The sequence below is a fragment of the Gallus gallus genome, chromosome 28, assembly GCF_016699485.2.
Source record: "Gallus gallus isolate bGalGal1 chromosome 28, bGalGal1.mat.broiler.GRCg7b, whole genome shotgun sequence".
Lineage (NCBI taxonomy): Eukaryota > Metazoa > Chordata > Aves > Galliformes > Phasianidae > Gallus > Gallus gallus.
This window is the reverse complement of record NC_052559.1, coordinates 2,862,878-2,886,884: the sequence shown is the minus strand read 5'-3', so window position 1 is coordinate 2,886,884 and position 24,007 is coordinate 2,862,878. Positions and strand designations below refer to the sequence as shown.

General features: G+C 52.2%; 1 protein-coding gene and 1 long non-coding RNA gene across 6 annotated transcripts; one reads left to right on the top strand and one right to left on the bottom strand.

The window, feature by feature from the left end:
• The first annotated feature begins 582 nt into the window (after nucleotides 1-582).
• LOC121107747 lies at nucleotides 583-6,703 on the top strand. The gene is made up of 2 exons (XR_005842147.2): nucleotides 583-3,115; nucleotides 3,299-6,703. It is a non-coding gene; the product is annotated as an uncharacterized LOC121107747 (long non-coding RNA).
• MBD3 (methyl-CpG binding domain protein 3) lies at nucleotides 6,509-22,175 on the bottom strand. 5 transcript variants are annotated; one of them, XM_015299948.4, is made up of 10 exons: nucleotides 20,911-20,969; nucleotides 19,464-19,586; nucleotides 17,067-17,214; nucleotides 16,437-16,497; nucleotides 15,185-15,344; nucleotides 14,178-14,315; nucleotides 11,617-11,707; nucleotides 10,991-11,168; nucleotides 9,835-10,032; nucleotides 6,509-8,410 (listed from the first exon to the last, which is right to left on the bottom strand). In XM_015299948.4, exons 3-9 carry the CDS (start codon nucleotides 17,155-17,157, stop codon nucleotides 9,840-9,842), a joined length of 912 nt encoding a protein of 303 aa, XP_015155434.2. In that variant the 5' UTR covers nucleotides 17,158-17,214; nucleotides 19,464-19,586; nucleotides 20,911-20,969; the 3' UTR covers nucleotides 6,509-8,410; nucleotides 9,835-9,839.
• Nucleotides 22,176-24,007: the final 1,832 nt, after the last annotated feature.

The window sequence follows — 24,007 nt, the reverse complement described above, 5'->3', positions numbered from 1 at the left end:
CCTCGGGACCTATAGAGAGAGAGAGACGCGTTACGGGGACAGCGTGGTTTAAATCCATTCCTCCTCGCCCTGTCGCTAATGGGGGAGAAGTAGGTCAGGTGATGGGGGGGACATCCTTCACCCGAAGGGCGGTGGGTGCCCCTTCCCTGGAGCTGCGGATGGGCTCTGGGCAGCCCGTGGCCGGGCAGGGCGCTGGGAGCTCCCCCGCTCCCTTCCAGCCCAGCCGCGCTGTGATTCCACGCTTCTATGACCATTAAGAACCCTTCCAACCCCCCCCACTGTCTCCTCCTCCCCACCCCCCGGCTGTTGCAGAGCTCCCTGCAGCCCCAGCAGCAGCAGTTTGCATCCCTCAGACCCGGGGGGGGGGGGGGGGGGGGGGGTTCACCCATTCCCCCCTACACCGCAGCCCCCCCCCCAGCTGTGCATCAGCGCCCTGCAGAGCATTGACCTCCCGGCCATGTGCCCCACCTGGGCCAGGCCCTGCGGGGGATTCCCAGCTCTTCCCGCACACTCACTCACTCACTCACCCTAAGGCTACGGAGATCAGCTCTCGGCTCACCCGTTGCCTCCCATACCCACCCCATCCTGCTCAAAGTCCACAGGCCCCATTCTCAAGCTTTATTTTTGCCATTTTCCACACCGTTCTCTCACCCCGCCCCCCGTTCAGCCCTACGGGATTGTATTTCCACTGCAAGACCCCTCCGTGCCTGGCCCAGAAACCCCCACCCCAGGTCCCCCCCTCCCTGTTTGCCCTGCACACATCCCACTAAACATTAACTCCTGCGGGTCAAACCACCACCCCCAGCTCTGCCCTTGTGCTCCCGAGCTCTGATCCACGGGGAGGGACTTTCAGCCCATCCTTGCGACGATCCCCTTAAACTTCTCCATCGTTTCTCCACCGAGATAAGAGCCGTCAGGAACCGCCTTCTTCTTTCCATTCCGTTCGGTTGGCAGCTAAGAGGAACGTTCTCCAGTTGCTGGAATGCTTCGTGCAAGCCTTGCTTGCTCCTCTCCTCTCGGTTACCTTTGGACATGGAGGTGCTGAGCTCTGAGCTGCTGCTTCTGCACTCTGCTCTGCTCCTTCCCACCACCATTTCACCATCAGTCTGCGCTCAGCCCCACCTGCCCTGTGCCCACAGCACCCCCCCATCCCATGCCATGAGCTGCTGAGGGCTGTGGGGCCGATGGGAGCAGCTCACAGCTGCTGCAGCTCTCTGCAGAGGGCAGATGTGGCAAAAGCAGATCTGACTGCGAGACGTCTCCTCCTCCCACATCCCCGAATATTTCGTTCGGTGAGCTGAATCACCCCCATCCAACCACTAAAAATAGTGGCTTTTCCATTACTTGCAACGGAACGGTGCAACCTCTCCATTCCCCGCTTCTCCTATTTCCAGATAGGCATAAAAAAGCCCCCCCAAAAACTCCCAGAGGCGGCCAAGAACAGTGCAGATGTGGCCCGTGGGGACACAGTGGGGTGGGTTGGTGCTCTCTGAGGTCCTCCCCATCCTTTGTGGCTCTGTGCAGCCTGAGCCGATGCCATCCCGAAGCTCCATAAGGAATGCTGTGCATGGGCTCCCGAAGTCACCCCAGCAACTGCAACAGCAGCTCCAAACGCTGTCACTTTTGCCCACGCTGCGCTCTCAGCCCTTTTGGGAAGTCACTGCGTCACGTCCCACAACACCCAGGGAAGTGCCAGCTCTTATTTCAAGCTTTTCTTTCGGCAAATCTGGTTTCTAGATGTTATGCCTGTGCTCTGTTCCATTTTCAGCACAGGCAGCTCAGGCTTTTTCTTCTTTCCTTCGCTTCTTAATTTCACTCGTGACCCTAAGTTACCTCCTTTTTTAACCTGTGTAATTAGCAAGTCCTTAAAACACTCGGCTTCATTAACAGAACACGGATTACATAAATTAGACGCATTCTTTAGCACAACTCCACTTGCCTACCAAAAACTCCATCGCCACAATGAAGAACAGTGGAGGAGTGGCACCCGGGGGCAGTCGGTGGGCACTGTGGGGTGGGTTTGGTCATCTTAGAGGTCTTTTCCAGTCCTAATGATGCTGTGATTCTAAGATCCAACTTCCCCGAACACAACTGAAAGGAGAAGGCTGGCACTGCTGCTTCCAAGCCCACCTGCACAATGCTTGCTTACGGCTTCCCCATTTCCTATCAGGGCTCGCTCCCAATTCCCTCTGCTGCTGCTCTGCAGCCATTTGCCAAGCAGCCCCAAGTTGGGGAGCTGCCCCCAAGAGCTGCTGTGGGTCTCACACCTCTCAGCTGTGCCTCCAGCACAGCCCTCTGCTGTCTGCAGTCGCTGTGCAAAGAGGGCTCAGCACTGTGCTGGCACCGTCCTCAGCTGAGCATCCTCAGAGCATGGCTGTCACCCAAAGCCACCCCCTGCACACAGGCAGGGAGTTAAGAACGCTGTACTGAAGGCAAAGCAGAGGTGTAAGAGCACATTAAGCCGTTTTCTGGATGTGGAAATAGATCAATATAACTACAGCAAAGTTATTATTACCACCGTAGCCACGCGAGTGTAACTCCCTCCATAATTCTGTGACAGCCACTTCTATTTCAGGTCAAGTGTGCAAATGCAGAACTTGCAACACCCTACCGAGAATATTAACTGTTACAAAGACCAAGTCCTAAAGAGAGAATACCTGAAGGTACAGGGACGGGGCGGGGAGGGGGGGAAAGCCCCACGCTTGTCTCCAGTTCCTTTAATCACAGCACATTAGCCAAATGTGATACACGGGATCCAGCCTTTAGGTGGGGAGCGTGTTTTGCAGTGGCTCTCCTAACTCTTCAGGAGCTCTAACTCGACTTTCTGCACTGCTCTCCGAGCAAAAGGAATCATGCAAACATCATGCAAAGAACACACGCTTTGAGCACAGCGCGGGAGAGGTGGTGCAGCCTGGAGAAGGACTATAAAAAAAGCCCTCGGTGGTGTGTGGGAAGGCTTAGGGGAATATTTCAGCACATCAGGAGCTGAATCACTGCATGTAGGTGGAGCCAGACAGATTGACAAGATCTGCAACTTGAAAAATGACCTAAGCCTGAGATCAATCATCTCGCAAAGTCGCTGACGGAGGGGAACAACAGATGGATGTGGATGGAGGTGAGGAGGCTCCACGTCAGCGTGGCGTGGAAAAATGCACTGGGCACACACACTGTGCTGACCAACCCGTGTGCCCCCCCGTGCACACACAGATGCATCCCGTGCAGTGCAAAAGGCTGAGCACACCTCTTCTCCTGTCACCTCCCAGCGTCAGCGCCACCAAAACTTTCTCTCCTGCTGCAGCAGCACATCAGGAAGGCACGCTGGGGGAAGCCGTGAGCAGACGTCTCGTTGCCATGCATGGGATTAATGAAGGATGCAGCTTCCAGGTAATGACTGGGAGAAGTCGTGGAGCAGCACTTGATGCAAAGCTAGGAATTTATTGCACATCAGATAAAAGCACGAAAAATAAACGATTGTAAACCAAGCTTTCAAGTTTTACAGCCCTTCAGATCATTGCATCGCAGTCAAATCTGCTTCACGGGCTGATCCAGGACATAAAACTGTACTCAAATTACAAGCAAACCCGAGTAATAACTTCCTAATTTCCTTCAGAAAGCCCAAACTCGGGGCCTATTCATCGCAAGAGCTGTACTTTGTCCATGCAAATGCACACAGCTCTCCTCAGCTGAGCAGTTCCTGAGCTCTGCCACTAGAGACAAACCACCACCAGGTCACTCCCTGCCCTACTATTCCAGTTCTGCACCATCTCGAAGCATTTCCCTTTGTGACCCCGCGAGGTACCAAGAACGCACTCAACATTAAGAGATTAACTGAATGGATTCAATGATGGCTTGCCTTGTTTGGTAAATAAAACTTATTAGCAGCCGTTGGCACTGGGTCTGTGTCATCAATACTCAATGACAAAGCCAGCCCGTAACCCTGGCAATCATTTCTAATGCCATTTGGCAGGTCACGCTGGAGTTCAAAATGTTATGGCTGCAGATCAGCCCTCAGCAGACACTGCTCTGTGCTGCTCTCACACGCAGCAGCTGGCCATGGGGTTAAACAAAAGGGCAATGCTCTGCCCTCATTAGTTCAAGGCAGCACGGCTGATCTCTGATCATCCGAGGGCAAACCTGAGCTTTTCGCTCGCTGCATCCAACCCAGGGTGTGATATTCTGGCTTACAGCAGGGAGCTGTGGTGCATATCGTGGCTCTGATAAGTCTGTGTGGTGTGTGACAGCAGCTATGAACATGCACTTCATTGGATAGGGGGTAACTGCACCTTATGGACAGGGTGTGAGCCAAAGATTTGCATGGGCGCCCTGACTCCTGGAGTTTGGTCTTACATTTGGGATTGCATGCATACAAACAGGGCTGACTGGAGAGTTAACCCTAAAAACCTGACCTTCCCTTCATCCCACCCTCTCTCCTCACGTTATCCTACCTTCTCTTTGAGCATCAGGCTACGTGGAATGGGCTCTCTTTAAAGCAAGACCAATAGGACGTGCCTCAGGTGCTTGGAGATGGGCCGTCCTTCCCTATGTTCTGCTCTACCACCTCCTGCAAAGTAGTAAAGAGTGGGAGTGAATTACAGAAACGAATAGAGGAAGCAGCAAGGCTCAGCCAGAAGGAAGCTGAGCACGTAGGAAAGATGGGGAGGGCCCTTTTTGCAGCCAGGCACCAAAGGACCAGCAGCAAAACTCAGCTGACCAAGGAAACTTTATCAGCACGGCACACTGCCTCTCCCCTCTGCTCCTCACACTGCTGTCAGCCTGGGAGAGATTAGCTTTCAGCAAGACAGCTGCAAAATGCATGCAATGTTTTGTTCCCTTTCACCTTCATTTACACTCCCATTCAGCGTTTCCTCCGCTTACAGAAAGGAGCAGGACAGCCTGCCAGAGCTATAGAGAAGCAGAATTACCTCCACCAGCAGCTGATAAACTGCCACTGCTGGAAAGCTTCCATTCAGCAGCCTGCTTGGCACAAAGCAAACGCTTTCAGCTCCCACTGCAACCCAAACGTGCCTCGCCTGATAGAAGCACGTGTTTCTCATTTGCCAAGTTCATTCCAGCTCCTCCCCTCGCCCAGGAAGCAGAACAAGAGGGTGCATTTATCAGTGAATTCTCACATTAAACCTTTTTGCTGCGGTCTCATTGCTAGGAAGCCATGGGAGAGGTGGAACAAAAGGCTCCACGTGCTGGGTTCAGCATGCCCACAGCAGCAGCCCAGCTGTGCCTCTCACGCCTGTTTTCTCTTCCTAATACACTCGGTTTACAAGCAAGTAAACTCCTCCCTTCTCTTGCTCAACAGGCAGCCCAGCAAGTTGGGCTTCAGATGGGAGCTGGCTTTCTCTGGGGCACAGCCACCTCCAAGAGCCCTGCAGGCTTAAACTGCACCAAGATCTGTGCAAATTGCTGATTTCACTGCAGAACTATAAAGCCTCTCCTCCGAGCAGTGCCCCCCACCACCGAGCAGGCTGCTGCTTCCAGGTGGGACGTGAAGCATCACAAGGAGCCCAGGACAGGGCTGGTTTGGCTTTTGTGAGCTCAGCCAAAGATGCACGACTGCAGCTGCACTTCCCACTGAAGATGACCACTTACAAAGCTTGGTGCCATCCTTTCAGATGACCAAAGCAGCCTATCAGTGCAAACACCACGCAGGACAAACCTAAGCCTGATACATTTTGCCTGAATTCCATTCTATTACTTTGCTTACGTGGTTTTCTTTACTTATTCACTGCTTCAAAAGATACGCCTCGATAACGACGCTCTCTCCATCTTGGGGATATACAGAATGAAGGCAGGTCAATGTGTGCCCCTCCATCACGTCCACGGCAGCAGGCTGCAATGAGAAACTCCGTGATCAGAGCAGCAACGTGAGAAAGACAGAGAGCTCCTTTCCAAGGAACGTTTATCTACTCACCCATCTCAGCAAGCAGGTAACGTTAATCTAAGTTCCTTTGGGTGTCCTGTCCTCCTTTTCTGGTACTCTGAGCAATCAGCTCCCTCCGTGTGAATGCAGACATAGGTAGGCTTTTGATTTGATGCAGGAACTGACAGCAATTTGAACTTCTTGGTTCATTCTTCTTAATCTCCGGTGCACCAAAGCAGTACTGTCAGCTCCTCGGTGTTGTGGTGCTACGTATGCTTAGCGTGGATTTTCATTTAAATAAAAGCAAGCAGAGGCATTGCTAGATATCAAAAGTTTACAGAAAAAACACCAAAATGGCATCAGAATGTGGTCGCTGCTGTCATAGGAACCCCTCCAGGGCGGGCTATGGACTTCTAGAGCTAAAATCCAGCCTAAAACACAGCACACCTCAGGATGCAGGACTCAGCAGCTTTCCACAACGTCACCCTTATCCTCCTCTTATGGACCTCAAACACAGAGATCCAAACCTGAGCACAGAGCCCACCACGAACATGTGAACATCTCCCTGCCCACACAACTGGAATACAGCACACGACCTCCAAGCAGGGGCTCGAGGGAGGAGAGAAGAGCCTCCACTTTGTGAGAAACATTTAATTCAACACAATGAATTACAAGAGGACAGGTTTACAGAATAATAACCGTAACAGACTGTTTAAAAAGGAAAATCATCTTCACTGGCTGCAGTAGAAGGCAAAGACCCCCCAAGGCAATACCTGGTACAGCAGCAGCAAAGTACAACTTCAGTCTCCTTGCAGTACTCCAAATGAGCAATAGCAAAAGAATTTTGCATTTTCACATCTTTAAGAAAAGTTAATACAGTATCAGTCACTTTGGCATGGGATCTTTTCCAAGGAGCTTTAACCCTACGGACGTCACTAAAGCAAAAACTACTCCCCAAAGGTCCCCAGCCCCTCGCTCTGACTGCTAACCATTCTCACACAATAAAGGCTCTGGGAGCTACTTTCTTCCCCAAGTTTTGGGATACCAACAACTTGTACAAGTGGTTCGTGGCACGATATTTAATCCACCACTTTATACTGAGATGTCCACGCACGAGTGATGCAGTGGATACCCACAATAACTACAAATAGACTACAATAACTTCTGCAACCTAGTCAATGTATTCTCCAAGCTATATACTCATCTTCCTCCCCTCTCCCTATCCTCCCGCCCCAGATAAAGCCCTTTTTAGCCCCAAGTTACCCCCAAAATGCTCACAGTTGTACTAGAAGAGACTGAGGAATCAATCAAGGTACCCACGGTGAAGCCAAATACTTATAAACACATTAAGGCAGGTTTCACATCATTTCATTTTTTGGACACAAAATGCTGGTCACTTCACTGCACATGCAAATAAGAAAGGTTTAATACTTAATAAAAAGCTTTAGATTTTTTTTTTTTTTTTGTCTTTTTAGGTAACAATTATAGAAAAAAATCAACCTTTTGCCTTGTTTTTAAAAGAGGTCAGAACATTACTGCACATGAAAGCAGATGTGTAGAAACACCTATTGGAATGGATTCCCTTCCCTCCACACACACAGAAACAGAGGTGAGGGATCTTGGCACCAAAAGAGAAAAGAGGAAGTCTTCCTCATTGTCAGTCAGAAATGAGTAATCCTCCCATTCTGAGTTGAGAAGGTCCTTCTGACCAGAATAAACCAAAGCAAAATATACCACTGAGCGGGTATATTTTATTTTATCTGTTCTGCTATGCCTGGGCATACACAGAACTCCGTATAAAAACGTGCACTGTAGTGCATTTGGTAGGATGTTGGAACTCACTAAAAACCAGATTGCCATTGACCAGTTCCTCATGTGTAACTTCCCCTACTCATCAAAACCTCAGGTGGAAGAGGCACTGGTAGTTCATCTCTGAGACTACGCTGCCAAGACCAATGTGGCCTTGTGAGGAAAATGAAATTCACTGACCTGAATTGACACATGGAATGACAATCCACAACATAAAATGACCTCTGTACAGACTGGTACAGACAGGTAGCCCACAGCAGAGCAGCCAAGGAGTGAAACGGCATCTCTCTCGCTTGCATCAGAGAGAAAATGGTTTCTATGGGTCATCCTTAAAGGTACTTGGATAGAAAAGCTTGAAAAACGTAGCACCTATCACTGACCCACAAAACCAGAACCACATTAAAAAGGACAGGGAGTTTGGTTCCTAATACATTCCCTCCCACTGTTTAGTATTCCTTTATTCCCTCCCCCCCCACACTTTTGTTTCCCCCGTTGCTCTCCCCCTTTACAAAAAGGAGGGGGAGCAGAGCTTAGTCAAGTTCCATCTTCCAAACTACCCAGCAATGAATGAACCATCAGCTTCTTGGCTTTCCTGAAGTGTACATCAAAATGCTCATAGTTGCAGCTGGACCGGTGGTGCAATTTACTCTGCAGACACTCTTGGCTTTGTAAATAGTTGTGCTGACCCTGCTGGTAGGGTTTGTAGTGGGAATTCTTAGATGGAACTCCCTAGAAGACAAAAAAAAAAAGACCTGGTAAGTTAGGAGACACTCCTGAATGCCTTTAAAACATCACCACTTCTTTATCTCCTGTTTTTCACCTTCAGCAGATAGTTTGTTATGGTTCTCTGCTGGGCCAGACCTCTGTAGTAGAAAGGAATGTGAGATATTCCCTGTCCAAATAAAGCTACTGCTGGTCATGTGGTAAACCAGGAAAATATAGAGCCCAGATGCAAGATGGTATCTCCTGAATGCTGAACAGATTTCACATTACAACCAACCTTCCAGCTTCACATAAATCATTCTTCATTCTACCTCATACTGAAATGCAGCTGCCACTCCCTCCAACGGGCTTCTTTTCTTCTGCTGTTCATCCTAAAGATCCATTCTTCCTCCACATTCCTGATCCCTGCCTGTCAGGCTCACACCACTGGAATCTGCACAATGCAGCACCCAGGCTATTGGCTGTCCTATCACAGGCACAGAATGTTCATTGCTTTCTTAGGCTAAAATGATCAAAAATTAAAACCACTGAGTTCTGTTTCCATCTCGCTGCATGAAGTACCTTTCTTCCCCCTCCCCCCCCCCCACTCCCTCCCACCTCTGCATTCCTACACAGTAAAGATTTATTACTCAGAGCTACTTTGGGTTACAAGACAGTAAAAAAAAACTCCACCTGCACCTTTAAAAAGTTCCACTGTAAAAGTGAAAGTCAGACAGACCTGAGCACAAGCAGCAGCTCCTGATGATAACTTTAAAGGCTGCTGAGTGTAAAGGCACATTTCTGTGAACCCTGCAGTTGGCAGCATTAAACAATTCAGTCCTTCTCAGATTCTGAACACGTACATTCCTCTGTTACTTTCAGTTTACAAATTCCTGCCACAAAGTATTTTAGCAACTTCCCTCTCCTGGTAGTCAGGTTGCCCTTTGATGATTTCTAAAAGTACTGTTTCCAGTTTCCAGGACTGTGCCCTCTGATATGTTCTGCAAGAAAAACGCTTGCTGAAAAAGCAAAAGAGAACAGAGCCCATAAGACATCAGCTGTCCTGCCTCCCTGCAGGACCCTCCTGCCTCTCACAGGTCTGTAGTAAATCAAATGGGGGGGGAAAATGACCTCACAAGGCATAGATTTTTACGAACCGATCCATTTCCAATATCAAATCCTTCATGGGCTTCCATTCAGAGTCTGGTTACCCACTCAGCCATTCCATCTGATGCAAACTTAAGGCCCAGAATGCTTCACGGCAATGCAAATGCTCACCAGGTATCACAGCCAGCAAAGCATTTGATTTCTGCACTAAAAGCACGCTGTGAAAGCGTATGCTTAGAAGCAAAGATTGGTCAACGTATGCCAGGGTTCCCCTGGAAAACATTTCTGCCTTCAGTGAAGCACTATTCAGTAAGTTTAGGTGAGAAAGGAGGCTGCCACGTTACCTGGACTATACATTCTCCATTTCCTGGTCATGATCCTGTTCCTCTTCCTCCTCCTCATCTTCTCCTTCTTCCTCACCTCCTTCTTTCTCTGTAGGAGCTTCCCCATCTCTTGCTATCTCCTCTACATGGGCCAGCATGTCAGCCATCAGAGCTTCCTCCAGCCTCTTCCGCACCTGCTGCACCAGCTCCTCTTGCTTCCTGCCCCAAATCAACCAACATTTACATTAATTCCCAAAGCTACTTCAAGCAAGAGAAATACTGCTCACAGACAAGGCTGGGCAGAAAAGTAGGACTTGGAAAGAGTCTTCTGCAAGAGCTGTACCATTAAAAAAAGAAAGCCTGGCATTGAAGTGAGGTTGAAAGAAACACCTTAATTTTTCCATGTAATATTTCAGTGTTACAGCTCCTTTTATCTCACAGTCATGTAATGCAGCATAAGGAATCGGTCAACAAGCTGCAGTGCATGAGATTCCTATTTCATCTCAGCCACAGGAAACCAGAAAGCTATAAACAGGCTGCTTTTCCTGGTCATTCATGTCTACATCACACCCCACACATGTCATCCTGTAGTTCAAAAAGATTGACCAGCTGAGCAGTCAAAACAATTCCTGCCTTTATGCACTGTTAATGAAGGTGAAGTAGTGTGATTTCAGGTGTGAGAAAGGAATAGACCAAATACATTATCAGGTGCTTAAAGCTGAATCTGACCGACCCTGATTTGTTGAAAGCAAGCTGCAGCTACACCAATTGCATCCTTGTTCACTGCCACAGCAGTGGTTGATGCTTTCAGTTGGTCCCGTGCTGACACAGAAGAGTAAGATGGTGAAAATACATTTAGTGTTTTCCCAAGAGCCCCTTTTCTTGAGAGGTGCCCTAACCAACGTTACTCAAACTCAGCCACCTTTGTCAATTAAAGGAGACATAGTGATATGAAGAACAAACACGAACCTGAGACCTCAGAGTAACTGACCGTGGTCAAAAAATAAGGTGCTTTAAGAACATGACTGTGTAGGAGCTGCTTCATGTCACAGTTTCCTTCCACCTTTCTGATAAAGACACATTCAAAGCCATGCTCCTCTACCAGAGGTTTCAGCTCGCCACTGAACAGAGAGAGTGCTGTTCTACTAGAGGAAAACTTGTCAAGACAATTTAATACCTAATATCTTCATCAGTCACCATAAATGCTTTGCAAAGTGGCTGGGAAGTGTTGAGCCACACGCCAGGATTCTTCTCCACGGCTGCAGACAGCTGCCCAGTGATGGGCATGGTGCTGGTGTGCAGAGCACTGGCTATGGCAGACAGAAGGGTCTCATCAGTGCAACCAGGTCCAACCCCTGCGAGGCAGAGAAGAGACAGTCAGCACTGCACGTGACAACAAACAGCAAATCAAACAGAAAGCACTACTTAAATGTTAATGGTAAAGCAGGTACTGTTATTTAAGGAGTCAGCACGGACAAATCTCAGTCCTAAATGGCTCTAACAGCACCTGCACAACTCCCCCCAAGGTCATTCAAACCCAGATCAATCCCTCATTGTGCCACGTAAAACACAGCCTGGGAGTGGTTTAAACAGGCACTGCTTCTGGAAAACAAACAAATAGAAGTCGAGCAACTTTGCCACTTCCTCTCATTATGCTGCTGTATCCCCTAAGGACAAAGGGAGGTCACAGGGCACCAACAGCTGCTGTTGGAGGAGGAGTGGTCTGAAGAGCTCAACCACAGCACCTCTGGATCATCACTGGAACCAACACATCACCCCCAGAGCTAAGGGCAGGCTGATTACCTTGTAATCCTTTGGGAAGGTCCATTGTTTTCACCAGCTCCTCTGCGATGTCAAAAGCATTCAGCCCGCTTAATTTCTTCTCCCAGAAGAGCTGCCGTGAAAGAAAGCATTGATTGGTGCACACAAAGAAATGGCATTGACAGACACACCCAACACCTGCTTGCTACAGAAGCAGGCAGGGCACTGCTGCAGACAAAGGTTGGAGCCACTACAGAAGGGCTCTGCCATGCATGAAGGCAGGGAGCAAACCTCACTGCCCCATCAATTCCACACCTCAACCTGATTTATTGCCCCGAAGAAGGCTTTCAACCCTGGGAGCAGAACATCACTGCCTCTGACCTGGAGCAGCGAGACAACTCTGCTTTCACCCAAGCACAGTATGGGACAGCACTGTTACACTGCTGCTCCTCTTCTGCTGTCTCTCACGTGCCACAGAAGTGAAGTCAATGCAGAACTCATGCGAGCATTATTTCACCCCTTATTTCACCCCTCTCCTGGCATTTCTCATTACAGTGATCCCATCTCATCCTGAATGCTGCATTACAGGCTCTCCTCGAACTTAAAGGCAAAAGAAGCAGTGGTTTGGTGGAGAGATGGATAGAAAAGCTGGGTACGCTTTCATCCCTCAGCCTGCCTGTAAAAGGATCATCAGTGAACGGCTGGAATGTAATCTTTCTTGCAATAAAGCAACTTTACCCAGGTTGAGATAAACTAAGAGCTCACCCTAAGCAGGCCAGACACATCTCCTTTCATGCCTGTCAACATCCAAGCACTACAAGCTCCTCACAAAGACATGAGGACTGCAAAAGCCAAAATGCATCAGCTGGATATCCTCTCTGGCTTTCAGATAGGTGGCTATTACAGCAGCATGTGATGGCTTATAGGAGGAGCAACAGGACTGCCAACACACGCAGCATTCCTCCTTAGGAAACGATGTTAGAAATCCAGCAGCCTGGCTTTAAAATGTAACCACCACTCCATTTCAAAGGGCTCCTCAATCACGTTTCACAAAGGTAAGTTCTCAAGCTTGCATCAAGTTCTTAGCGTGAGATGTAAGAGCATTTTATAAGGTAGTCTTAATGAAATCACTTTCCTCTTTGAGTGACACACGTGAATGCCACCTGCAAGAGTGTAAGACATCCTAATTGGTACCCACTGACAGCATCTGAACAGACTAATGAAGCTGAACTTCTAGTTCCCAAAAGGCATAAAGATGGGCTCACGACAGGAAAGGATCCACAGAAGCCCTGGTGTGAGCTCTGTGCAGGCAGCAGGCTGTCAGCTCCGGGCAGCACTAATGAACTGAGAACGCCTTCCAAAGGCAGCTTTGAACATACCAGCCTCACTTGAACCAATGCCCAGCTCCAAAGCTGCGCTGCTCCAAGCGCACTCTTTGCATCCTTTCACACGATGAAATTAAGCTGAAAGATTTCCTTTACCATTGGTCTGTTTTCTTGCTGGCACATATACAGCATCAGAAGAAAAACAACAGGCAACTTTGTCACACTGACATTCCAAGTGAATTTCTGATCGTACTCAAAGAGGTGGAGTTAGCCAGTAATGATAAACCCATCTGCAGGGGGGGGACCATCCTGTGCAGCACATCACGAACACCTCACTGCAGTCTGCACAGGAACAGGGATACACAGGACTCAAACATCTTATCATGGCTGCACTAAATTGGTGATGACTCCTAAGTTTGTAGATAGGACTTAATTTAAGAGCTGGGAGCACTATAAGCTCTCTGTAATCTCACGTTACCATGGACTCTGTCAAACTTCACCTTATTATTTTGGGGCTTCTCAGCAGCAAAAACCAGCAGTTAGCTCTGCAGAGAAGGACCTGAGGGTCCTGGTGGATGAAAAACTGAACGCGAGCCAGCAGTGTGCTCCTGCAGCTCAGAAAGCAAATCGGATCCTGGGCTCCATCAGAAGAGGGGTGGCCAGCAGGGACAGGGAGGGATTGTCCCTCTCTGCTCTGCCCTCGTGAGGCCCCATCTGCAGTACTGCGTCCAGGTGTGGGGCCCCCAATACAAGAAAGGCAGGGAGCTGTTGGAGAGGGTCCAGAGGAGGCCACAAAGGTTATCAGAGGGCTGCAGCACCTCCCCTACAAAGACAGGCTGAGGGAGCTGCGCTTGTTGAGCCTGGAGAAGGGAAGGCTGCGGGGTGACCTCAGTGCAGCCTTTCAGTACCTATTAAACAGGAGGGGAGGCAACTCTTTGAGAGGGTGGATAACAGCAGGACATGGGGAAATGGTTTGAAGTTGAAGGAGGGAAGACTGAGGGTGGATGTCAGGGGGAAGTGCTTTACTGTGAGAGTGGTGAGGTGCTGAACAGCTGCCCAGAGAGGCTGTGGATGCCCCGTCCATCCCTGGAGGTGTTCAAGGCCGGGTTGGATGGGGCCGTGGGCAGCCTGGGCTGGTATGAAATGGGGAGGTTGGTGGCCCTGCATGCAGCAGGGGATTGGAGCTTCATGATCCTTGAGGTCCCTTCCAACCCAACCCATTCTATGATTCTATGATTCTTCCTTCTGAAAAAGCAGCCTCTGAGCTCCACGCCTCACCTGCCGGGGTTGGTCCACAGCTTTCTGCGGATCACTCTTCACCTTATTGCTGGGATGGTTTGTGATCTTTGTGACAGGCTGTTTGAAGATGGAGGCCGTCTGCCTGACGGGCAGTGCCGTGTTCAAATCAGGCTTGCCCTAAACATTTCAAAACAAAAGCAAGGAGAAAGTGCCATAAAACGTTTCACGTTTGCCAAAATACGACTACAGCTATAAAGATGCACAGCATGCAAAAGCAGCACTTACGGACTTGAAAACCTGCATGATCTGTATCAGTGAGACTGCTAAAAGTGCAGGGTACCCCTCAGATCTCACCTAAGGCCTTCCAAACATAACCACACTTTCCCCTCTTCATCTAATTTATACAGTTTTATCTCTATTTAGACTGAATTTAAGAGTCAGAACACGGATTTTAGCTTTTGATGTGACAAGCCACCTTTGGGCCACTAAACCTAGAAGTGTTGATACAACATTTGTAGTAAGGAGGAAAATCTGTTATATGGGATTTAGAGAGCAGTTTGTGAGTCCAGAAACCATCCTGACCTCTCTGGTTTTATTTACTGGCATCCACTACTGAATTACAATAACGTAGCTGGAATCAAACACTCTTCTTTTCCTACAGACCTTCAGTTCTTAACAAAACTCTCCGTTGACAGCACTGATATCCATTCAGGCTGGACCAGATGAGCTCAGTGGTCTTTCCAGCCTTAATGATTCTAAGCTTTCACAGCATGACTGCACCCTGAGTTACATGGAGGACAGGAATTGCATCCCTGAGATCTGCTCTGCTCATCTGGGAAGGGCTGTGGGACAGGCTTTCTTCTTGAGAATGCAGACATACTTATCTGCTAAACACATTTATTTATGAGCTGTAGAAAAGTTCTAAGGACCAACGCTGCTCTGAACCATGCTGTGTGCTAATTGATCCATAAGCTTACGACAGCTGTTTGTACACATCACCCACACGGTGCTGCCTCCTCAGTTAATCCCAAAGGTGAACTACTTACTTTGGCTTGGTTGGAACAGTCGTAGCGCATCCTCTGCCTGTTCTTGTTCATTTTGCTCATCAGCATTTTCCCCGTGCGGAAGTCAAAGGTGCTCAGGTCCATGGAGCTGCCCAGGTAGCGAGCCAGCTGGGGTTTGCTGCGGAACTTCTTCCCACTGGGGCTGGAAAAGCACAGAAAGAGATCAGGAGGGAGAATGAAACCCTGTGCACTTCAGCACAGAGGCTGCTTTAAGTTGTGTTTCTCTCCCTGAGCTCAGCTCAAGATGGGTATTACTGCACTCACGTCACTGAGAGAGACAAATGGAGCAGAGAACTTGCTGGGACGTGTTGGAAACAAAATTTAGACCACGTATAAATTAGCAGCATAATTAGCAGAATAAGTGCACAGAAACCATGGCAGAGAGGCAGCTATCACTCAGCTGTCTCCAATAACAACACCTGTTTCCAAGGATAATCTCATTGTGTCTGAGAGGTACCATCAGTCCTCCCCAGACTCTGTTGTGCAGCAGCAAGGAGGAAGAAGTTCACTGCCATGGTGCAAAGCAATGAAATACAACGCTTCACTGATGCGAGAATAAAGCTCAAAACCTTACAAAGCTCTCAATTAATGGCAAAAGAGAAGAGATTCATCTTACACACCTGATTTTACATGGGACACTGCAAGCTGGCAAGCACACATAAACCACTCCAACTCCTGTTTTACTTTTAACAACAGCAGAGCCCTTTGCACCACTACAGAAAGCACTAATTGACTGCTTTTGTATTTCGTGCATAAAGCAAAAAGCAGTCAATGCACTGTGACTGCAGTGAGAGCTACAGACACTGAGCACAAAGTCGTCCTCACATCCCATTTAGCATCACAACAAGGCTGCTTTCTTCTCTTAATTCCTCTCATTTCTGTTACTTTGCATCCTTAACACGCCAAGCACTTTGTTTTCTGAGAAGCAGAGGACAGCAGCGTGCATCCAGCAGTGTGCACATGCAGTCTGCTAAAGGCTCACATACACCCACTGCACCCAACACAGGTTACATGGGTGAAAAACACCAAGAACTCCCCAGATTTGTCTGTTTCCTTCCATCACACAGCAGTTAGCAGTGCTAGGACAGGTCAGTCGTATCACATGAGAGCAGCATCATCTCCAAGTGCAACGGTGCTGCTTTTGGGTTGGGGTAACCCCAGATATGTGTACGCACATTACAGACTCCATTTGCTCCTCTGGAGGGTAGAGAGAGGTGTTATCAGCACAACTTACACCTGCTGGACACAAATGAGCACCGATGAGGTTCCAATGCCTCCTGGAGCCAGTTGGAGATCTGTAATTAAGTCACCTTCTGTTACTCCTGAAGCCAGAAACGCAGCTTCTTGCTCATAGATTTCTACTCGAAGGCCAAGAATAACTGGAAATAATGAAGCTGTCACAGGCAGAGGGAAGCAGCACTGCTTCAGCAATGCAGAACACCCCCCAGCGCTGCGGTGCTGAGATGCTAACAACCTCTCTGGGGTCTTCTTTAGGGTAGCTCAAAGGAAAAAGCGTTTTTCCACCGTATTATCTACTTCTTTGAAAGCTCCATAGCGGGACAGGCTGAAAAAAGCAGTGTGAGCACAGGATTTCTGGTCCCATGGCACTGAATGGCAGGAGGAGGTCAATTAGGCTGTACAGGAAAGGGAAGGAGGGGGTAAAGGAAGAGGGAAGGGAAGGAGTGGGGGGTGAAAGGAAAAGGGAAGGGAGGGGGGGGGAAAGGAAAAGGGAAGGGAAGGAGGGGGGGGGAAAGGAAAAGGGAAGGGAGGGGGGAAGAGAAAAGCAGAAAGCCAAAAGGAATCAAATGATTAAAAACTCTCAAGAAAAAAACCTCATGAAAGGGAAAGTCAGTACAAATCATACTCAGAATATCAGAGGAGGAAGGGCTCCATCCCTGTCTGCATGCAGGACGGCTCGCTGCGAGCTGCAGAACGCTCAGACCAGAAGATGGCATCAGAGCAGGAAGAAGCAGGCAGGAACAGACTGGATCCAGACATCCAATTTGAAACCACTGCTTCAAAACACAAAGGGAGCTGTATGTTGTGATCCCCAAAGGAAGAACCAACTCCAGCAGTGTTCTGGGCAGAGCTTTTGCTGCTGTCAGCGAAGTCGAGAAGAAAAGCTCCTGCTGCATGAAAGGCAGGATGCTGCTCCCTCTTCTGAGGGCTGCAGCTCCCATTTATTTAACAGAAACAGAAATCCACCGAAGGGAATATTAAAAATAACGTGCTGAGGGCTGTGCTGAGGTGCAAGGTTCTTGTTCTGCCACTTCAAAGCGTGGGGGATTCCAGAGCAACAGAACCTGATGCACTCAGAGTGTGTTGCACGAAGCCTGCAGCTCTATCTGTCAGTATGCACTCTAGCAATTCTGCAAGGGATGTGAAGAGCAGCTTCTAACTCAGCTCAGCTCACAACTAAAACGATCCTGAAATGACTCAGAGCTCCGTCCCTCCTCCCTGGGGAAGCCTGGCCCCAAACAAAAGCACCGAGGGGTTAAAGAGAGAAACTTTTATCCCAATTCAATGGGGGAACGAAGCTGTGGGGCTGCTGCAGCTCGGTGGTGCTGAGAGGGGCAGAAAGCAAAATGCAGCCAGAAAACCCCACTGACAGAGCTCAGCAGGCTGTGCTTCCAGCGAGGCACGAGGCACAGAGATGGTGCTCCAGCAGCGATGAAGCTGATGGGACTTTTAATGCACGAAAGAGGAAATTTCTCTCTTTCCAAGTGCAGAGCAGAAGCTTTGCTTTATTGTCGGGTTTCTTCCTGATACGTGAAGGCACAGAAGAGACCCGAATGGAAGAAATTTTGATAGCAAACTGCAGAAATCGACCTCTTCTGGATGTGACTGCAGGTCCTGGTGCTGCGAGCTGGGAATTCCCTCCTTCCACACTTCTCCCCACTCCTATAAAGCAGGGAAGCACAAAGCCACCAGCGATTCCCACGCTGCCCACCAGCAGCCACGCAGTATCCTCCCTACCCAGGACTAGCAGAACAACCCCACACAGCCCTCATTTGCTACTCAGGGACGCAGTGGGTGCAGATGGGTTGGATGCACGCAGCCCATTCAGGGCACGTGGCCGCCAGGTGCCCACTCTCTGTGCTCAGCTCAGCCTTTGTCTCTGCGCTGTGCTGCCAGCACTCCCTCCTCCTGCCTCACTCCATGAGTCTCCTCCCCTCCTGCTCTCCCCATTTCGCATCCGCCAGATCTGCACAACTTGGGAAGCGAGGGACAAAAGGCAAAACAAATCCCACCAGCTCCCTCCGGATGTTGCCTGCCTTTTCATGGACGCAACCGACGTCAAAAGGGGTGGGTGATCAGAAGCATATGCTTAAAGCCTCGTGATGGTTATAATGCAAAATGCCCTTCCTCCTCTTCTCACTCTTTGCCTCCTCTTTCCTCTCCTGCGCTGCCTGCATCCCACCCCCCCGAGTAGCTCCGTGCCACTGCTCCACTGTCTCCATTATTGGTGGCAGCAGGGTGGTACCAGGTCCAGAACTCACCCTGGTGCTCCCACACCTCTATGGGATGCAATGAGACAGCACAGACACGGAAAGCAACAGTGCAAACCCATCGGGACCAGGTGAGCCCCACAGCCACTGCTGCAGTCACTGCTTCTTATCCTGGTGTGCCCACAGGGATATCCACGCATCACTGTCCCCATCACCCACCCCTGGCACCCTGCTGACAGCCCACAGCCGTCTTGAGCCAGAGCAACAGCCCACACAGAAGCACCACATCCACGTGGCTTCGCTCAATGGGCCACCAAGGGCACATGGCCACAGCTGGGCCACGCAGAACATCGGGACTGAATGGGCCACCAAGGACATGGGGCTGTGGACAGGCCATGCAGGATGTGGGTGGGCTGCCAAAAACCCCATAGACAGATACAAGCACTGCTGCACAGAGCAGCTGTAAGCCCTCCTTCCTCAGGTGGGCACAGAGAGCTTAAGAATCACACAGCCAGAACTCTCTCAGACCTCACCAACTGCCATGCTTCCCTTCATGACACGCAGAGCAAACCCTCCACCTCGACGCAGCCCATCAGCCCCACGCACTGACACCATAAAGCACTCCTGCACTGCTCCCATTGCCAAGCCTGGAGGGATGACTCCCTGCAAGAGTACGACGCATCCGCCTCCCAAAGCAGACCATACAGAACAGCAGGTATCTGCTGCTAGCACTCAGGGCTACAAAAGGACATCTCCATCCACACAGCACAGCAGCCAGAAGGAAAGCAGTCTGTGCTGCCCGTGCTGCTCACCTCGGATTGGTGTTAATCCCCAGGGCCGGCGATCGCACGCGGGAGCGCTTGTTTCCAGTTATTTCTGCTGGGAAGCTGTGCACGCAATTGTCCACGCTCACTGCGTCCGTGTGCTCAGAGCAGCTGGGTGAAAGAAAACAGCCAGGTAAGCAACAGGCAGAAATAGCAGAGGTATTCATAAAGCGCCGCTCCTATATTTTCCACTCGGAGGTAATGCAAAATGCAGCAGTAACCGAAAATTAGTGCAGCGGGGCCACGTTACACCTTCGATCTCTGTCCAAATTGATATAAAGGGAAAACCCGTTATACCTCGGGGATTATATGGCACTTATCCTCTCCCCCTGCTCTGTTTTCAGCGTGGCTCTAAGAGCGCAACTCCACAACAAAGTCCCTGGGAAGCAGAACGGCCGTCTGCACCCCCAGCTCTGCAGGTGGGGCTTTTCCTTCCCTGGACCCAACACTGCGTGGGCACCTCCAGCATCAGACCCTGACAGCCAGCACTCACTGCTCAGCTCAGTGCACAACGCTAACCCTCACCGTTGTAACATGATGGTGAAGATGAACGCTGTGCACAGAGCACATCCCACCAACCGCAAAGGATCCCCCAAAGGCACCCACACTGAGCTCCTCCAGCCCTGGCTTTACCCATGGGGCAGCTCCTGGTGCTGGAAGGAAGATCCGCACAGCCCACCACGGCTGTGCTCTCATCTCCATCTCCTCCAGGCAAAGCAGGTGGCTCCCAGCCATACACCTCCCCAGCAGCACCCCGCACTGCTGAGCCCTCTGCCTGCCCTCACAGCACAGCCCGCTGCCTTCACTCGACCCCAAAGCCGCACGGGACAGGCGGTGGGTGCAGACCTGGGATGATGGGACCCTCCTGCTGACACCCAGAGCACCCAGCACCCATCGGACCCACTGCTGTGCAGCACTGCGAGGGGATATGGGCACCGCGTAGGGATCATCCCACAGCACCCACCTCGTGGGGGGGCACACAGCAGGGGAGCCAGCAGCCCCAAAAACAGCCCCCCAGCACCTCAAAGCAGCCCCCAGTGACTCCAAGCAGCCCCCAATGACTCTCCAAGCAGCCCACAATACCTCAAAGCAGCCCCCAACGACCCCCAAGCAGCCCATAATGACTCCAAGCAGCACACAATGCCCCAAGGCAGCCCCCAATGACCTCAAGCAGCCCCCAATGACCCCCAAGCAGCCCACAATGACCCCCACGCCCCCCACAATGACCCCCATGCCCCCCACAATGGCTCCAAGCAGCCCACAACGACCCCCACGCAGCCCCCCAACGCCCCCACAGCGCCCTCCACCAGCCCCAATGACCCCGCGCAGCCCCATCAGGTCGCAGTGCGGGACCCCCCCCCCCGTTCCGCAGCACTCCCCTCACGGAGCGGCAGCGGCGCCTCCCCCCCGCGCAGCCCCCTCCGCCCGCTCCCACCTCTTCCGCTCCATCTCCGCCGCCGCGGCCTCGGGCCCACCGCTCCCCGCGCCCCCTCCGCCCGACGCCGCCGTTTCCCGCTCCCCCAACGGCCGCAGTCTCCTCCCGCTCCGCTCACGGCCCCGAAGCAGCGGCCTCCTCTGGGCCACGCCGCGGCCCTCCCTCGGCCGTGAGGCGCCGCGCTCCGCTCTGCTCCGCTCCGCCCGCCCCCGCGGTTCCGTTCTCCGCCCCCCCCCCTCACCGCGCTCCGCCTCTCGCAGGGCCGGGGGCGGCGGATCCCTCCGCCCGGGCACGCCGCGGGATATAGTCCCTGGGTACGGCTGCCTGAGGGGGGGCTGCCCCTTGGAGAACCCCCCCCCCCTCCCCTCAGTGCTCAGAACCCCGCAGCTCCCGCGCCTCAACCCCAACCTCCTCCAGAGACCCCCACAGAGCCCCCCCGGCCACACAGCCTGAACAGCCACACACAGCCCTCCCCCATCCCCAAAGGGACCCCTCCATCCCCATCGAGACCCCCCCGAAGCCCCCATCGACCCATCTCCATCCCCATACAGCCCTCACCACCACAGGGACCCTCCCCCATGCCCATAGAGACCCCCCCTTACCCCCATAGGGATCCCCCCCACCCCCACACAGACCCCTCAGCCTCCTATATTCCCCCCCAACCCCATCCCCATAAAGACCCCCCCGAGCCCCCCTCCGACTCATCCCCATCCCCATACAGCCCTCACCCCTACAGGGACCCCCCCCCCCCCACCCCCACGCAGACCCCTCAGCCACCACTATCCCCCCCACCCCATCACCACCCTCCTCCCTCCCTCCCCCCACACAGACCCCCCCACCCCACATCCCCATAGAAACCCCTCCCCCCCACTACCCAATCCCCGTAGGGACCCCCTTTAGCCGCCGATATACCCCACACACAGCCCCCCCAGCCACCTACATCCCCCCCATCCCCTTTGAGACCCCCCCGAGCCCCCCACCGACTCATCCCCATCCCCATACACCCCTACAGCGACCCCCCCATCCCCGCACTACTATCCGTACTAACCCCCCCCCACTACCCAATCCCCGTAGGAACCCCCTTTAGCCGCCGATATACCCCCCCCCATCACCCCCCTACCCGCACCCCCTCCATCCCCACCCCCCCCCCCGCCTTACCCCACCGCCTGGCGCCGCGCCCCCCCGCGCTGTCCCGGCAGCGCCGCTTTGGGCATCCTTCCCCCCCCTCCGTCCGTTCCCGCCGCTCTGCCCGCGCGGCCCCGCTCGCCCCGCGCCCCCCGCCCCGCCCGCTCGCGCCCCCTGCAGCCCCGGCCCCGCGCCGCAGCGCCCCCCGGGCTGAGCGCACGGAGGGGGAGGAGGGACGGGGAGGGGGGGGGGAGGGTGGGCAGCGCGGCCCGGCGGATGGGGGGAGGTGAGGGGAGGCAGAGGCTGGGTGAGAGCTTAGGGAGTGAGGCTGTGAACGCGCTGTGTACGACGCGGGGGTGTGGATGGACCGGTATAGATGGGTCGTGGGGGGAATGGGGTGTGGGTGGGTGTGAGCCCGTGGGTGTGCTGTGTAGGATGCAGGGCGTGGGTGGGACGGCGAGAGTGGAGGGTAAGGATGGGGCATCAGCACGGTCCTGTGGACAGGATGTAAAGGATAGGGGTGATGGATGAGCCATTGGTGATGTGGGGGTGGATGGGCCACCAGGGACGTGGATCCATGGGGGATGTGGGGGGTGGATGGGCCACCAAGGACATGGATCCATGGGGCAACGTGGGGGGTGGATGGGCCACCAAGGACATGGATCCAGGCAGCTTAGGGTATGGATGGGTCATCAACATGGCCCCATGGACAGGCTGAAAGGGATAGGGGTGATGGATGAACCATCAGTGATGTGGGGGTGGATGGCCACCAAGGACATGGATCCATGGGGGACGTGGGGGGTGGATGGGCCACCAAGGACATGGATCCATGGGGGACATGGGGAGTGAATGGGCCACCAACAATATGGCCCCATGGACAAGCCATGAAGGATGTAGGGTGTGGAATGGCCAACGGGAGCATAGGGTATGGATGGGTCATCAACATGGCCCCATGGACAAGCCATGAAGGATATAGGGTGTGGAATGGCCACCAGGAGCATAGGGTATGGATGGGTCATCAATGTAGCCCCATGGACAAGCCATGAAGGATATAGGGGGGGGATGAACCATCGGTGATGTGGGGGTGGATGGCCACCAAAGACATGGATCCATGGGGGACATGGGGAGTGAGTGGGCCACCAAGGACGTGACCCCATGGATAGGCCATACAGCCATGAATGCGGCCCCATGGACAAGTCATGTAGCATGTGGGGAGTGAATGGTCCACTGAGGGCACGACCTCACAGACAGACTGTGCAGGAAATGGGGACTGAATGGGCCACCAAGGACATGGGACATCAACAGTAAGACCACATGGATGGGACCTCAACAGTAGGACGCTATGGATGGGACATCAACAGTAAGACCCCGTGGACAAGCCATGCAGGATATAGGGCATGGATGAGTCACCAAGAACACGGTGATATGGATGGCCGTGCAGGGCATGGATGGGCCAATGAGGACATGGACCCCACAAACACCGTGCAGGACAGCCTGACGTGGAGCTTCTCCAGCCTGTTGGATCTCCCAGCTGTTCCTTTGGCTCACATCTGTGCAAAGAAGCCGTTGTCATTTTACTTAAGGAAAAAAAAAGACACAAAAACGTGGCTCATTCATTTCAAACGAGGGCAGCAGAGAACATGAGGAAGGATGTGAGATGTGTGCTGGGGACGAGAGGAAACCCAGTCCTGCATGCATGGGGTGCAGGGGGAAAAGCTCACAACGGCTTCAGAGCGTTGTGCCCGTGGGTGCGGGGCTGCAGTTGCTCAGACAGGAAGAATTCTCTACCTCAGACACCTGGCAGTGCAGGCTGTGCCTTCCATCAGCATGGAGCTCACATTCCACATCACCGGGGTTGTTCCCGTTGGTTCGTGTTTGTCTCCTTCTGGATGCACACTCAGGAAGCACCTCGCTCTCCTATGGTTATCCCCTGCAGCCTCGAGCACACAAAGCTCCAACCACCAGCACTGAT

What these genes read in the sequence shown, in the direction of transcription:
- MBD3 (XM_015299946.4), bottom strand. Translation starts at nt 22,124, where the DNA reads ATGCCCAAAGCGGCGCTGCCGGGACAGCGCGGGGGGGCGCGGCGCCAG. An exon ending in GGGATTAACACCAATCCGAG is followed by an intron (nt 15,345 to 19,463) that starts GTGAGCAGCACG and finishes GTGCTTTTCCAG; the next exon opens with CCCCAGTGGGAAGAAGTTCC. An exon ending in GTGACTGATGAAGATATTAG is followed by an intron (nt 10,033 to 10,990) that starts GTATTAAATTGT and finishes GATTTGGGGCAG; the next exon opens with GAAGCAAGAGGAGCTGGTGC.